This window comes from Enhydra lutris, unplaced genomic scaffold (genome assembly GCF_002288905.1).
Source record: "Enhydra lutris kenyoni isolate GAN:26980312 unplaced genomic scaffold, ASM228890v2 scaffoldscaffold3, whole genome shotgun sequence".
NCBI classification, from domain to species: Eukaryota; Metazoa; Chordata; class Mammalia; order Carnivora; family Mustelidae; genus Enhydra; species Enhydra lutris.
This window is the reverse complement of record NW_019154087.1, coordinates 73,719,004-73,736,408: the sequence shown is the minus strand read 5'-3', so window position 1 is coordinate 73,736,408 and position 17,405 is coordinate 73,719,004. Positions and strand designations below refer to the sequence as shown.

At 41.0% G+C, this 17,405-nt stretch overlaps 1 protein-coding gene across 3 annotated transcripts in view; it reads right to left on the bottom strand.

Annotated features, from left to right (window-relative positions):
* The window catches only part of LOC111155261 (methionine sulfoxide reductase A), a 430,735-nt gene extending 415,956 nt beyond the window's left edge, over window positions 1-14,779 (bottom strand). For all 3 annotated transcript variants that reach the window (XM_022515376.1, XM_022515393.1, XM_022515386.1), the window contains exon 1: window positions 14,422-14,779. In XM_022515376.1, coding sequence (XP_022371084.1) covers window positions 14,422-14,557 — 136 coding nt within the window. In that variant the 5' untranslated portion in view covers window positions 14,558-14,779. The remainder of the gene's footprint in view (window positions 1-14,421) is intronic.
* Window positions 14,780-17,405: the final 2,626 nt, after the last annotated feature.

The window sequence follows — 17,405 nt, the reverse complement described above, 5'->3', positions numbered from 1 at the left end:
TATATGGACTTCCCTCTCAGTTTTCCTACAAACCTAAAACTGCTCAAGGAAATAAAGTCCATTAATTTTTTAAAATACAATATTTTGAGATATACCAGCTATTTGCAGGTATTTCCACGATGTACTAATAAGTGAGAAGAGTAAGATGCAGAGAATATAGGCTGATCCATTTTTATAATACCCCAACAATGTTTTGGACACTGGTTACTTGGAAAGTTGGGAGAAGAAAATAAAAATAATTAAAAACATACTGACCAATCCAACTTTGAGCAAAAATATAAATAAAAATCTGAGATTTAAGTAGTAAAGGCCCTGCGGCAAGGAGAAGCCATCTCATTTACATTGATTGGCCTCACCACCAGCCCACTCTGGGGCAGTGAGAAGAGCCCAGTACCAGATTCACTGGGTAGATTGAGACTACTACTAACTTGAGACTCAGGGCAGAGACTGCTTGTTTCCTTTCTAATTAGTGTAATGTGACCATTTGGAGATAACAGTAGAGAATCCTCTTTTTTTTTTTAAGAATTTTTTATTTATTTGACAGAGATCACAAGTAGGCGGGGGGGGGGGGAGCAGGCTCCCCGCTGAGCAGAGAGCCCAATGCAGGGCTAGATCCCAGGACCCAGAGACCATGACCTAAGACAAAGGCAGAGGCTTTAACCCACTGAGCCACCCAGGTGCCTGAGAATACTCATTTTAAAAATTACATCAACTTTGCCAACCATCCTGCAAGTTCCAAAGCAAACATATCCATAAAATGAAGCCTAGACCTCAGCTCTTTAAAGAATCTCCTTATCATGAGAAAGAAAAAACTGTCAGGTTTTTCATGTACCAAAATAGTTCAGTCCTAAGTTCCAGCATTATATTAATAGAAATCTCTTGGTTCATTTCTTGCCCCTGGAAATTCATATTGAAATTTATACAGCTTATTCCTTAAACTGGGTGTGTGTTGCCCCAAAAGGACTGCAGGGTGACACAATCTTATTTGCCCAACTCCTAATTTTCATCAGAAAATAATTATTCCTTTCTATTCCATTTGACAAAATAAATCCCCAGAGCTTCATAGTATGAGCATAATCCTGAAGAAAAAGAAAAAAGTGTTGTTTTTAAGTTTCTTAAAATAAAAAGTTGTCTGCAAGGGGCTCCTCAAACCTTTTTTACATACGGAGGCAGTTGGGTGCAGTTTCTACTCTTGGAGGTATGCGGTCTCCCAGCAACCTGCCTCCGGTTGTCAGGGAGAGCCCCCGCCTAAGCTCGAGTTGTTATCAGGCCCACTGCAGTCCTCGGTGGGGGGAGCGGGGAGCTCTGTGCGGAGCTTCTTCAAGCCAGTGCACACATCTCGGTGTGCAAGGAATGCTAAGTGGTTAGCTAGGAACTCTGGGGACCAGCAGGAGTTGCTGCAGAGGGCTGACTGCTGGATGACGTAGCTCTTTATGAATTGGCTCTTAAGAAGAGATAAGGAAATAGAGGTTTTCAGCAATGCAGTGTTTTCTCCGGGGCTCTATTTGACAGCTGGCTACTCCATTCTGCAAACTCTAACACGGTTTTCTTTTCATCTGCTAACTACAGTACATTCAGGATTTTTTACTTTAGCTTTCATTTTCTCCAGCTGGAAAGCTATGAATTCCCTCACAGTATTTCATTTTCATGACTCTTGCCTTTTGGGTAAAATCTGTTAAAATATCATTTTTTTTTGTTGTTAGTTAGCCAAAGAATAAGTTTCGGTCTCATGTGAACAATGCTTTTTAATTTTTCACACTGCATTTGACTTAAGCCAAGTATAAATTACCTAACAGCAAACTACAAATAAAAATAATCGAAGGTAAAATACGAAAAAGTTACAGAAGAAAATTCAACACTAATGTTATTACTTTGCCATGGTAACATTTTCAAAAGAATTCATTTTCTATACATGCTCCGGGAAGACATTCAATGTTTCCCAATTTTATCCTTCATTTTTAAAAAATGTAATGATAATATATTCATTGGAACATATAGTAACTCTGCATTTCTTCCAGTTTCACTATTACCAGTCTTTCCTACATTATAATGCAAATTTAATACACTTATTCAACAACAAGCTAGTGGATCAGAAATATACCCTGCTGAGAAACACTGTAGATATCCTCACACAAAATCATACAAAAGCCCTATAGAAATATAAGGGACCGTGTTTCTCTTTATGAAGGACAATAACCTTATTTGACCTTTTGTAAGAGACCAAGCTTACAGAAGAGATCCCAGCTAACCCAGAAGATATGCTGGTCTTGGATCAAGGTAAAGTCAAGCATCTGGCATTGTTAAAAAAAATAAAACAAGACATTAAGCTCAAAATGGAATCACTTAGGCAGAGACCTACATCACCAAACCAAGATTTAACTTAGGTACAGTTTTGGCTCTCCCAGAAATGAAATTCTAAACCAGTCAGTCCATCAATAATTGCCTGATCAACACCAGTTAAGCAGTCTGCCATTGCCTAGGGGGACATATCCTTGTAATAACCAACATGCTTTTTACCTAACCTAACTTCCTTGTTGCCATTACCTTCACCTATCAAAGTCCTTCATTTTTTACAAGCTTCTTGGAGCTCCTTTCTGTCTGTTAGATTGGATGCTGTCCAATTCAAGTCAACTTTGGCTCAAAGAAACTCCAAAAATGTAACATGCCTCAGTTTACCTTTTAACAGGATCCTGAATCAAAGTCGTCAAGTATCTATGTCACCAAAAAGGAAGAGCACTTTAGTGGGACATCCAGGAGAAAGACACCAGAAAACTAAGCAGCAGCTTAGCCACTGTAACCGAGGCCCTTGGCCCAGGCCAGCAGGGCACCATACCCAGACTAAGAGTTCAGGAACCACCAGGGAGAAGAACAGCAATCCCTGAGCTCCAAAGAGACTAAAGGGATTCAACTTTCACCTTCCTGAGAAGACACAGTAGAATGAAAGTGCAAAACGAGGCCCCAGAGCTATCACTCCACACCAAACTCTTAAGAGCAAAGCTGAAACCACCCCCACAAGGTAGCATGGAAGGGGAAGAACTGAGCTGAGCCTTGGAAGATCCAAGAAGATTTAGATGGGCTGTGAGGAAGAAAGCAAACGTCCTAGAAGGAAGGAACAAATAGCAGAGTCAGGGCGGGGTGGGGGGGGGGGAGGCATACAGAGATCAGAACACCGAGGTTAGCAGCAAGGTAGAGGAAGTTTCTAACTCCAGAATGAAGAGTGTCATCATGTTAGCTAGGGTGCAACAGAATTTACTCAAATCAAACGGCTGCAAGCTATCAGTAGAAGGGAGGAGAGGGGAAGGACAAAAGCAGGGAAGGAACATGTTCTGTTTCTGAAATCTGGCAGCTCCTGCCAAGGAGATGAGCTAGTAGGTGTCTGCCTAATAGCCCCATGCATGAGCCAGCTGGAGTGGGCTGGGAGCTGAGGACTTGTGCAGAAGCCCCCACACTGTCCTGAGTCACCTTTAGCTCATTATAATACTAGGATCTCCTCCTATGAGTGGAGCTTCCTGCCATTTTTTGAGCAATGTGTGCGCTAGCATGTTGACATGCTAGGCATGAGCAGTTGAACCAAAGGCCTAAGAAGAGAAGAAGTGTAAGTTCCTTAATGAATATGCAAGCTCCCTGCTCCCACCCTCAATACACTGAATAAAAGCTTCCTGGGCTAACCCCATGGGGAGGCAGTGCTATCTCCTTGTCTCCTTACTTAACAGTTCTTCGCGCTCAACACTTCCTTGGGTTGTGTTCAATTTGATGCACCCGAGTTCATGCCGATTTGATGCACAGTCACACTGATCACTACAGTCACCATTATTTCCCAAGCAGTGATAGTACAAAATTTAAGGTTTAAACAGACGTTTGACAGTGGTGGTCACAGCAGACTGAGGAGAATGAAGGCAGAGACCAAGCGAAGTGTGATGGTTATTTTATGTGTCAGCTTGACTGAGCTAAGGGATGCCCAGATGGCTGGTAAGACCTTATTTCAGGGTGTGCCTGTGAAGGTACTTCTGGATGAGATTAGCATTGGAATGGGTATACTGGGTAAAAAAGATGATGCCCATCAGGTTGGGGAGGCCCCATCCAATCTGATCAGATTAGAACAAAAAGGTAGAAAAAGGGTGAATGTGCTCTCTCTGCTTGAACTGGGGCTTCCATCTTCTAATGCCCTCAGACCTTAAGACTTGGGACTAGTACTTACACGACTGGCTCCCCCAGTTCTCAGACCTTCAGATCTAGACTAGAACCACATCACCAGCTATCCTGGGCCTCCAGTTTACAGAGGGCAGATCCTGGACTTCTCAGCTTCCATTACCATGTGAGCCAATCCCTCATAATGAATTTCTACCTGTATATCTATATAGACATCTATAGATATATCTATATGTCTATATAGACATATAAACATATAGACATATAGATATCCCACTGCTTATGTTTCTCTGGAGAACCCTCACTAATAGAGAAGACAAGGAACAATCAAGACTTATTGGAAGAGGGACATATTAAATACAAAGCCAGGTTCAAAAATGAATACACCTAAGGTTTGGAGGACTTGAGGGTGTAGCAGTGCCACTGATCGAAATGGAGAAATTAAAATATGTAACCAGTGTTTTGAGGGCAAAATGGTAAGTCTGATTTTAGAAGTTTAGAACCATTCTAAATTTCTGAACTTCACATCCTAGAAGTTTATGGGAAAATGGAAATGGAAAAGCGGAACTCTTGCAAGATGAGATCTAGATGTCAGGAGCCATCCGCAGGCCAGAGCGGTTGGAAAGAAGCTAGCCATGAAAAGAGGGGTAGAATGAGCAAAGCAGCAGTAAAAGGAGGGAAGTGAAGGGGGCGATGCCAGCAAATGCCAATTCTGCTTATTCAAAGATAAGACCTTTGTCAGATATCACCAACCTCTTACTAACTCTTAGCTTAGATACAAGTTTTAAAAAAGGAGCCACTAAATCATGACAAACCCATGCCCAGCAGAAGTCTGCTGTAATGAAATCTCTGGGAAGCCTGGTAGAAACTCGGTTCTAGACTGATGCTCTGAACTCAGGAAAGAGAAACAGCAAGCAAGAAAACTGCCATCGTGTAACAGGGTAGATGGGTCACTCAAGTATGGCCAACTCCTCATCACATACATTTCCATTTGGCTGCAAAAATTCTGTCCAGCTAATAAAGTTTTCTGGTATGGGAGGAAAATCCATTAACATTTTGGAAACCAGCAAACATTGACAATCCCAAGGCCCCGAATCCCTACCCTTCCTGTCTTCTTCAGTATACTGTTCTCTCCATTTTGCATTCAAACATTAACTGACTACCTACTATGTGCCATTATACATAATATGTGGATGTCTATTACATACACTACTGCTCATAGGGGTCCACCTCTCAGAGCTCACAACCTAATATGCTACAGTCATTCCGCAAGTATTTACCGTCAGTCTGCTGTGTTTCAGGCACAACAAATAAGCCAACTCCTGCCCTTAAGTAGTCTGCAGTCCAGTGCTACATTTTCACAAAACATTAGATGCCTCATGCTCTCAGACAAACTGGGAATTTATGATGGAAGACGGATGAAAGAACAGGACACAGAGGATCCACAACTTTCACTCAGCATGCACTGACACTCTGAATCCATCTTTTGCAGAATTCAGCCTCTCATACTTCCGAGTTTGAAGATTTTGGCTGGTGCAAGATGACAGGACCAGCTATGGCATGAGAGGGCATCTGACCATCTACCAAGGCAGCAGGGGTGATGGTTGGCAAGACACTGGGATCTATGAAGGGGCAGACCAAGCCCAGCAAAGAGGCTCCTCTCTGGTTCTTGCTAAGGGCATGGAGCCCACTGGCTCTCTTGGGGCCCATGTCACAGCCTGATGTCTCCTCATCCAAACAGCTTCCCATTTCTCACCTCAGCTGTCCTCACTCTCCTCCCTCCCCCAGCTGAAGTAGGGACTCACCCCTGATCCGGAAAGAAGCAGGCCAGGGTCCCCCATGGACTGTGCTGAGCAGACGCCTCTTTCCCAACCACTGCTGCAGATTCCTAGCAAGTCCCTGCTTAGAGATTTAAAGATGAGGAGATCCTCATCATTCATCCTGGCCAACAGAAAAGTTTACTACTGGTGACAAAAGTAATTGAGAAGAAAGTCTGAAATCAGCCCAAATCTATTACTATTAGTGAAAATCCAATTTTGAATATATACCCCAGGGACAAAAGATCAGCTATGTTAGCTTCTCTGTATCACAATGGCTAGTAAAGGTCAAACAAAAAGACTACCTTCAACCAGCATTAGTCATATTTTCCCCAATATCCACAAACCATAAATGAGTGCCTGATGTTGGCAGTGTCCTCTGTGAAATACTATAGACTAAAAGATAAAACAGTATCCACCATAGCCAACCCCTCCCTTCAAGGAGTAAAGGATGGCTCCTCCCTCTGGACAGCCACATTTCAAGGGAGCTCCCCTTCATATGAGGAGATAAGACAGATTTAACAACCTGGGTAGCAGCACAACATCTAAGTAACAATGCAAAATCCAAGAGGAGGATTCATGAAACTGTATATCATTACTTGTCCAGAAGAAAAGAAAGAGATTGGGGCCCATGGGTGGTTCAGTTGGTTAAGCATCTGCCTTCGACTCAGGTCATGATCCCAGGATCCTGGAATCAAGCCTGCATCATGCTCAGTGGGGAGCCTGCTTCCCCCTCTCCTCCTGCTTGTGTTCTCTCTGTGTCAAATAAGTAAAATCTTTAAAGAAGAAAGAAAGAAAGAGAGGAAGGAAGGAAGGGGAGGGGAAGGAGGGAAGGAAGGAAGGGAGGTAGGAAGGGAGGGAAGAAGGGAGGAAGGGAGGGAGGAAGGAAAAGGAAGGAAGAAAGAAAGGAAGAAAGAGAAAGAAAGAAAAGGGAAGAGAAGAGAATCAGTTAGGTTGGAGAGAAAAGGGATGCATTTATAGAAGAAACAAAATCCAGTCAGGGCAAGTTTTGAGGATGAGGTATGATAAGAATATATGAAAGGGGCGCCTGGGTGACTCAGTGGGTTAAAACCTCTGCCTTCAGCTTAGGTCATGGTCTCAGGGTCAGGCTCTCTGCTCAGTAGGGAGCCTGCTTCCCCCCTCCTCTCTGCCTGCCTCTCTGCCTACTTGTGATCTCTCTCTCTCTCTCTCTCTGTCAAATAAATAAATAAAATCTTTAAAAAAAAAAGAATATATGAAAAATAGTATTTTACCTAAGCAGGCATTTAACAGACATATAATGAATGACTAAATGAAAACACTGGCAATGTGGAACCCACTTGGGTAGAATCACATGAGCAACTCCAGACGCAAAACACTGAAACACATGTTAGTCAGGGGTAGGATTCTATAGGGGCACAGCAGGAAGAAAGGCTGGGAAGGTAAGGACCAGATCATGGCGGGTATGGAATACCCTTATCCTAGGGACTTCAGGGAAACACTGAGGGTTCTGAAACAGAGGATAAAATAAAGAGCTTGATACAAGATGCAAAGAGGAGAAATAATAGTTCTGTGTCCTCCAATTTAGAAATTAATCACACATTGGGGAAAATTTTTCTAAAAGGAAAATTGTTTTCTATCATTTTCTTTTCAAAGTCTATGTACATCACTCAAAATAAAAGAAACACACATAATGCCTTCTACATAATAGTGGAAGGAATTTGTCCCCAAAGATCTTTTCTTTGTATAAATGATGCCACCACAATTGATGCTTCAATAAAAATGAATATTTATGAAATGTAAAATGACTTGGATTAACTTATTCCAATTTCACCCTCTAAATTTAGATTTTTTTAAATCACGCCAAAATGTAGATTTTGATTACAAAAGCAAGTTGGGGAAGAAAAAAAGACTTACTTGACAAGAAAAAGAGAGCAAAATTTAAAAAAGGATAAGAACTTGAAATAGGGATGACAAAAGATGATAGAAAGGTGGTCAATTAAACTAAAAACCACAGAAAGAGATCATCCTCATAGCAGTGTTATTTAACTCAATAATGCAGTCATGTTACAAGAATCACGTTACAAGAAAGCATGAAGGAAAGTCTCCCACTTGTGAGTCCCATCCACCTTCGGCAACCCGCACAGCCCTCTCCCCAGCTATTAGCTTCTTAGCTAACCTTTCAAAGTTTCTTTGTGCATACATCTTATTATTTTCCTCCCTGTTCACACAAAAATTAGCATACCATATTAACACTGTTCCGACCCTGCCTTTTTCACGTAACACTATATCTTGGCAATCTCTCCATACCCATTCATATAGGTTTTCCACGCTCTTTTTTACAGCTGCATATTCCATTGTGAGGACGAACCACGATTTATTTAACTAGCCCCTATTGATGGGTATTTGGGTCGTTTCCAATCTTCGGTTACTGCAAACAAAGCTGCAGTGAATAACCTGGGATAGTCATCATTTGGCATGCGTGCAAGTGTATCTGTAGGATAAATTCCCAGAATTGAATTCCTGGGTCAAAAGGTATATGCATTTAAATTTTTTATAGATATTGCCAAATTGCCTTCCGTAAGAGTGGAGCCAATTTACACTCTTGCCAGCAATGTACAAGAGTGCCTTTTTCCTTAAGGATTTACCAACAGAATGTACCATCAAAGTTCTGGATTTTTGCCAATCTGAAAAATGAAAAATGGTGTTTGCATCCTCCTCATTATGAGTGAGGTTGAGCACCCCTTTATACGTTTAAGAGCCATTGTACTTGCTTTTCTGTAAACTAACTGTTCATAACCTTGCCTATTTTTCTAATGGATGTTGGTGTTTTCTTATTAATTTCTAGGAGCTTCTTACGTATTAGGCAGAATAGTCCTTCACTTTTAAGTTGCAAATATTTACCCCAGTCTGCCTTTTGATTTTGCTTACAGTAATTTTTTCCATGAGAAGATTTTTACTTTGATGTGATCTAATTTATCAGTTTTTTTAAGTCTTCTGATTTTCAGGTCATAGATTATAAAGGAAATCTCCCTTTCTCACACTTGAATTGGTTCATTTTCACATGTAACTAAATGAAAAAAAAAACAGTAGAATACAGTAGTTAAAATCACAAACTCTAGAGCCAGACAGCCCACATTCATGTCCCAGCTCCATGACTTATTAGCTATATGACCTTGGATAAGTCACCAAACCGATAAGGGCTTCAGTTTCCACATCAACAAAGGGGGTTAATAATAATTACTAACCCAGGGGGTTACTATGAGGATTAAATATCTTAGTAAATATAAAGTAGTTACTAGAGTGTCTGATTTACAGTACACACCCAATTAGCATGAGCTATTATCATCAAATATCTGTTTGGGAACTTATTCTGGTTTACGATGTAAAGTACAGATCCAACTTTTTTTTTTTCCTTATGGCTACCCAGTTTTCCCATAGCTATTTATTATTGAATGGTCCATCTTTTCCCCACTGATTTGAGATATCACCTTTATGATATACTACATTTCCATACATATTTAAGAATTTCTGATCTTTCTGTTCTATCCCATGGACCTATTCGTGGACCAGTATCACACTGATTAAGTTATGAAGCTTCACTTTTACTGTGTGGTAGGGCCAGCTGCCCCTCTTTGCTCTTCTTTTTTTTTTTTCTAAGATTTTATTTATTTTATTTGACAGATAGAGATCACAAGTAGGCAGAGAGGGGGGGGGGGGAAGCAGGCTCCCTGCCGAGCAGAGAGCCTGATGCGGGGCTCAATCCCAAGACCTTGGGATCATGACCTGAGCCGAAGGCAGAGGCTTTAATCCACTGAGCCACCCAGGCGCCCCAACCCTCTTTGCTCTTCTTTGACGTCACCATAACTCTTCCTGTTTACTTTCCATATCATTTTTTTTAATTAGTGTGCCTGGTTCTAGAATAAAACAAAAAAATATTAGTACTTTTATTAAAACCATGTTACCTTGATAAATTAACTTACAGGGAGAACTGATATAAGTTTTCTGTTCACTCCTCCTATCCAAGAACTTGGTATGTCTTTACCATTTGTGCAAGTCTTCTTTTGTGTCTTTCAGTAGCATTTGGAAGTTTTCTTCACATAGGTCTTGCATATTTCTTGCCAAGTTAATACATAAATTTTAACTTTTTTCATTGCTGTTATAAATGGGGTGTGTTCTTTCATTATATTTTCTAACAAGTTGTTTGCATAGAGGAAAGCTACTGGTTGTTGTCTAGTAAGTTGATACCTTACTATTAATTCTCTTGGATTCTCCAGGTATATAATGTCCTGATCTACAAACTAGTGGCAGTTTTACATTCTCTTTTCCAATTTGTACATCTCTAATTGCCTTCTATCTGACTACATTAGCTACCACTTATAAAACAATGTTAAATAACAACCAATCACCCAGAGTAGGCCTAGTCATGCTTTGATCCACTTTAAGCAGTCTTGGAAAAGCTTCACATAAAAGAAGTCTGAAGGTGTGAATCTTCTTGAATCTCAGTAAAAAATCTACTAAGACACAACTTATAAAAAGATGAAAATTTTCTCAACACCAAAAAATAATAATCCAATTTTAAACGGGCACAAGACAGGAACAACATTTCTCCAAGAAGACATATGGATTGCCAAGAGACCCATGAAAAGATGCTCAGCATCCCTCATCATCAGAAAGTGCAAATCAAAACCACAATGAGATACCACCTCATACCTGTTGGAATGGCTAAACACAAAAACAACACAACAAGTATTGGTGAATATATGGAGAAAAAGGAACCCTCATGTACTGTTGATGGGAATGCAAAGTGGTGCAGCCACTGTGGAAAACAGTATGGAGATTCCTCAAAAAATTAGAAATAGGGACTCCTGGGTGGCTTACTTGATTAAGTATCTGATTAAGATTGGTTAAGCCAATCGATATTGGCACAGGTCATGATCTCAGGGTTTTGAGTAGCTGAAGTGGCCTGTGAAGTTGTCTGAACATGATGCTTTGAGAGGAGGCAACTCTTTGATGACTTCATTTCTTCTAGAAAAAAATCATTCTGTTATTTCCAAAACAGAATGGGATCTTTCTTGTATCAATCTGGGTCAATTATATTTGCCTAAAAATTATCTATTCCATCCAAATTTTCAAATTTATTTTCAAAGAGTTAAATAGTCTCTTAGGATTCCTTAAGTTTTCTACTTCTATTACTCCCCCTTCTCAGTTCTTATTTTGTGTATTTGTATTTTATTCCTTTTTTATTAGATAGCTACAGTGTATAAATTTCATTATTACAGCACAATTATTTTTCAAGAAGCCACTTTTGGGATTACTCATATTGTTCTATTGTTTTTCTATTTATATTTAAAGTTCTTAAAAGAGTACACCAGGAGCAGGTGTTCTACATCTCTTCCTCTCTCCAGAAAAAAAAAACCCACAAGTAATACAGTGAACACTACCTAAGACTATAAGCCCAGGAAATCAGAGATTAAATATGAGCTGTCAATGTTATCTTGAATGATATCATCAAATCCCAAACACCTGATCAAAAAAGCAGATTTGCAATATTTCCAAAATGCAAGAAAATAAAAATTTTATTTATTTATTTTTTTGAAAATAAAAATTTTAAAGGTGCCACTCAAAATAAAAACTGGGCTCCTACAGGAATTAATTCACTGGAAATAAGATTAGTTCTAACTATAATAAACTTACATTTCAACAACATGGGTTTTCACTATAAGGTTTTCATTATAAGCCTTCCACCTCCTGCCTATCTCTAGCAATTAATTGCCCACCAATTTAGTTCAACAAACATGAATTCCACTCTTCCCTCAGTCCCAAAGTTCTCTGAGTATTGGTTTATAGACAGGCACTGAAACAGAGAGAGACCACCTCCACATACAAGAACAGGCAAACTATGTATGCCCTGCCAGCCAGCCGGTGCTGTCCAGGACTGCCCATGAACCTGAACACAGTGTGCTTCAAAGGAGCCAGTCCACTCCAAGTTTAGTTGTGACCAGTCACCCAGAACAGGACTATTCCTCTTTTCATTCACTACAGGTAGCCTGGGAGAAATTAAACATTACAGAAATTTGAAGGATTGAATCTTACCCTCTCACAAAGTTGAAATCTACTATTAGGCCACAGTTTATAAAAGGGTGTAAGTTTCCTTAGGAGTACCAAAAAAAAAGGATTAAAGCTACCATGATAACTCCTCACACCAAAAGTATTGGTAATAGAGCACAAAGACAGAGCTTAGTACTGGGCTGAAGCAAAGACACTAAACAGGGCTTAACTTCTAAGATCAAAAGATGATGCTTCTGTCACAGAACTTTTGAAAGTCAGGGTATGATTAACAATAGGGAGATAATGAGGAGAAGTGAAGGGCTGCTAAACAGATTGGAGGCTGGGACAGAGAGGAATTTGACTTTCAAAACAGTAATATTAAGTCCATAAGCTTCAAGCTTACAGCCACCAAAACCTACCAAGGAGGCAAAAATCCCCATTTCTGGGGCCAGTCAGAACCTTCACCAACCTGCCAGGGGAAGAGTTGTACCAGGAGTGGGGATTGGAAAGGCCACATCTAAAACTGAAATTTTGGGGAGGAAAAGAGTTACAACAGCTGAGCAATAAGGACATATGCATTGCATATGCATATGCATTGTAGGCTTGGCCCTCCACCAAAAAAAAAAAATCAGTTTACTGGTCCAGATACAGAGATGTATGCATGGCTGTATAAAAAGAGCCTGGAAGAGAACCAAACCCCGAGGTTTTCCATTAGAGTTACCAGGTGGATGTGACAAATAAATCATTGGTTCATTTCTGCCATGTTGGTTAATCTTTTACCAAAAATATCATTTATGTATCAGGTAAGTGATTGGGAAGACTGTGATTGAGATTAAGCAGAACTAAATTTTGGTCAAAGTTGATCTTGAACCAGTTTGCAAATCTGATCAAGATTTTTGTGTTAAAAAAAAGATTTTTGTGTTCATTTGTTGTTTTTTAGATGTCTGGGAGAGCATATCAAAGAGACTGTGGTGTGTAAAGAAGTTTAGTACAAGCTGGGGGTGTTCGGCATTGAAAAAGCACTGCCTGTAAGTAGCCGTTTATGAATACTGGTTTGTAAAAGAGAATTTAAAGTTTAAAACTCATTCTCTGAATTTGAATCAAAAATAAACTTTTAGGGCTGCCCTGAGTTGGGAGTTGAAGTAGAGGGGGGATATAGGATGCAAAACTGCTAATGTAGATGGAGAAACAAGTTACAGAGTCCGTTTCCAAACTGCCCCACGTCCAAAAACCTCTACCTTTTCCAATCTCATAGTGATAACCCAGTATTGTGTATGGTATTTTCACCTCACTATGACCTCCTCCTATAATTCAATAATTCTTTAAGGGAAAGAAAAACAGAATTCCTAGGAATTTTTAAATGCAGGATTTACCTTGGCATTGAGCCATATGTAAAAGACTAATCACCTTTTAATCCTCCAACAGCTCCAAAGCAATGGTTTACAAACTATGGAGTACATTAGAATCGCCCAGAGGGTTTGTTTAAAACACCAATTGTAGGGACCATGCTTTGAGAAGCACTGCACCAAGATAATGGCAATGGTCCCTTGGTTGGTGGACCTGGGCTGTCTGTGAACTGCTACAGGTCTACGACAGATATTGAGGCTTAAGCTTTATCCAAATGACTTTTAGAGTAGTTTAACATTACTGGGCACCCAAGCATATGATGATTTTTCTGGCTTTTTTTTTTTTTTTTTTTTACTGTATTTTCTAAGAGTTGGTATGAGATTAGAAAATCATTTTAAGTTTGTAAAGCACAGCTCTAAAGCGGACACTTCCGACTACTGATACACACGAGCAGACCCGCTAGCACTGGGCCAGGGACACCTCTTGCCAATTGGGAGAAACCGGGAACTCAGGGAGGACAGTGGAAGCCTGAGGATAGTTCTTGCAACTGGTACAGTGGTCTGAAATACAATTCCAAAACTGCAGTTTTTATCGTTCTGCATCACTGCATTGCTTCCAGTGACAACACAACGGCACCATCGCTGCAAGCGGCCAGTATCCCAGCCGATCGTACCCCAGAGAAAGAAAAGGGAGGCACAGAAGCCGGTACTGGGGGCACACACACCTGTGAGAAAGAGCGGAAATCGGGTCAGCGCTTTCCCTACCCAAAGTTTGGAGCCGCCGATGTATTTGCACTCTAGGTGACTTATATCAACATACTAGATTCCATCAAAGTGCTCCGTGCTGTTTTAGGGGGTAAGAAGCCTAACAAAGAACCTACAACCCACCCGCCCCGGTCGGGGAGCCTCTCCGCGCCTGCGCAGACCCCAGCCTAAGTAGCCACCCGAGGCGGGGCCTCAGCTCTCTTCCGGGCGGGCGGAGGACGCGCAGCCGCCGGGCGAGGACGCGCAGCCGCCGGGCTATGACGCGCATGCGCTACGACGATACCCGTGCCTTCTGCGCGTGCCCGCGTCCTTACCCGCAACGGGGATCGGCTCCTTCCGGCCAGGCAAGGCCTCCTGCGGGCTGACGATCTTAGAGGCGGAGTCGCCCATTCTTGAGCCGGGAAAGAGGCTGTGGAAGAGGTGGCTAGACCTCCTGGCGGCTGAGAGCATGGGCGGGCCGCTGGCCGACGGGCCGCCAAACGGAACGGCGCGGTCGAGAGCGGAGCGGCCGCTGCAGAGTGGGCAGCGGGACCGGCGTGCACTGGGCCGCGCTGCGGGCGGGGTCCGCTGAGGCCGCGTTCGCTGCGGGCTGTGGCCGCTGCCGCCCGGGAACAGAGGTTACCCAAGGCTTGGGCCAGACCGGCAGTGACTGAGGGCGTGTTCTCACCCCTGGGTGGGAGGGGAGACGGCGGGAGTGCCTGGTCCAAGGAGGCAACAGAGAGTATTTCTGGTTTGGCTTTGGTGCAAAGTTTCCAGGCAGAGAACAGGTACGCTAATTGCGATACGAAGTACATGCAGCGGCAGAGGCCAGTAATAATAATGCCTAGCCTTTGATTTTAAAGTTCATTCCCTCCTTTAAAGCCTTAGTAGTTGTTCAGTGTGTCCAATAAGGTATAAGACAACCTAATCTACAGGCAGCTAGAAGATGTATGTATTGACACGAGCCATTATAATGATAAATTATAAAAAAGATGAGTATCCAAAATAAAAACTAAGCACAACTTGCCAAAACCTCAGAATACGGACGATAATTCAAAATAATGTTTTATGTGTATGTACACACATACAAATACACTGCTAAACCCATTTTGTAGGGGGGAAAACAGAGAAACAAGGCACTAATACCACCATTAATTATATGAATTTAATGGTGCTGTTGGATCAGTCTTGTTTCTCTAATCGTGAGAGATAACATTTGTTCCTGTGACAAATTTTCAACCAGAAAAATAAGGTGGGTAGGGCCAGATGGGTGACTTGGGAGTTCCATATGTGAAATTTTGGTTTCACACAAATGTTCTGCTAGAATGGTCAAATAGTCTCGTGAGGGAAGGAATTTAAGATTAGCACCCACAGAAATGAAGAGTTTGACTGGACCTCCCCCATGAGTGAGTTACCCTTTTGTTTTAATGTGGTCTGGACTATAATAGAAGGACAGGAAGGTGGCTCTACTATATTGTAGAATATGGTCAGACACGTAACATTAAGTGTAAAGTTTTTATTTAAGATTTTTATTTTTTTAGATTTCCTCTGGCAATTTGCCTCGGTTTTTACTTTTGATTTATTTGTTTTTGCTATGAGATTATGCAGTATAGTTTCTATAGGCCTCTCCTGAGAGCACCCCAAGGTGTCCCTTCTATGCCTGGTCACTGCTAAGTGCTTGAAAAAATTAGATCGCTTTTCTGCCAGAGGAAGCATTGTGTGTGTGTGTGTGTGTGTGTGTGTGTGTGTGTATTTTAAATTATTGCCTTTTCGTACATACTGATTTTCTCTGTTTTGAGGTTGATTGTATGAAATTAAACATGTTAGAAATAACAGCAACTAAGAACTGAAGAATTTTTCAGGTCCTGAATTACTTATGTAATATAAAATGAAAAAGTACAACAGAACTGCAGTATGTATATATGTACTCTGTAGTATATATAATACGTATATCTCCACTTGTACACCCACCGAAGAAAGACTAGAAAAAATCAAATTAATGGTTGCAGTTTTGTGGTTCAGTGGTCTACTGACTCCCACCTTCTTAAAATGTTCTTCACTGTTACAGTGTTCTAAAGTGTTCCAAAGCCCATATTATTTATGTTACAGAAAATACTTTTAAAGGAAAAGGACCTTGATTTATTTCAAAGCTTTTTTTTTTTAAATAAAGTTGTTTCTCATCTCATTTACCAGAATAGTTGCAAGAAAAGTTACAGTGAGGTTGGTTGGTTGGTTGGTTGGTTGGTTGGTTTAAGGAGAAAAAATATTCCTGCCTTCTGTAATGCCATTTTCACAACTAGGACTCTCTTTTCTTGAGACCCTTCTAATCCCTTGTGAGCTCCAAACAGTCTTTTTTTGTTTGTATTCCCAATTGGGCACACATTGCTTTGATTTGTAGTTTTGTGATTATGTACCAGTTTTTCAACAAATTCTAACAATATGTGTTGTTTAGGATACAGTGTAAGCATCCTCTTAGACATGAAAAAGAGCCAAAATACAAAGTTTCTCTTTTACATACAATCTAAAAGTAGGTAGTTAAGTGCTGATAGGACCATGTCATTTCTTCCATAATATCTCATGCTGAATTGGCTTACATTAAGTGTTCTGTGGTTAGTATTGGTTTAATTGGGCCAAAAGCCTGACTTAGATAAGCAAAAGTTTTTTTCCCATTTGTTCAAGAATGGCTCCGCCTTGGCCCTTGGAGACAAGAATACTTACTCAATACTCTACTCCAAATCTAGGCCTAGGTTTTAGCTGGGATACAGATAAGGTTGGTTTAACAGAGACCCAAAGATACCGTATATGAAACAAGATAGTTTGGATTTTTGTAATTGAAGCATAGTTGACACAGTGTTACAGTAGTTTTAGATCTACCAAATTAGTTTCAGATTCAACAAATCTATAGTTAAGCTCACCGGAAGTATAGCTACCATCTGTCACCATACAACACCATTAAAATACCATTGACTGTATTCCCCATGTTATATCTTTTATGCCTGTGACTTACTCATTCCATCCGTAGAGGTCTGTACCTTCCACTCCCCTACACCCATTTTACCCATCCCCCAGCTTCCTCCCCTCACAACCATCAGTTTGTTCTCTGTATTTGTGGCACTGTGAAAAAAGATCGTTTTGGTTTTTTCTCTCCCATACTGGTCCAGAGGTGATTGGTCCAGGAATGGTAGGTCAGTGCTGCTATTCTTGTACATAACCTCCATTCCAGAACCGGCCATCACACCTGTATCTTAACCCAGCAAAACGGCAGAAAGGAAAGGGATATACATCTCAGTATTCCTGGGAGTGAGTCTCAGAGGTAGCA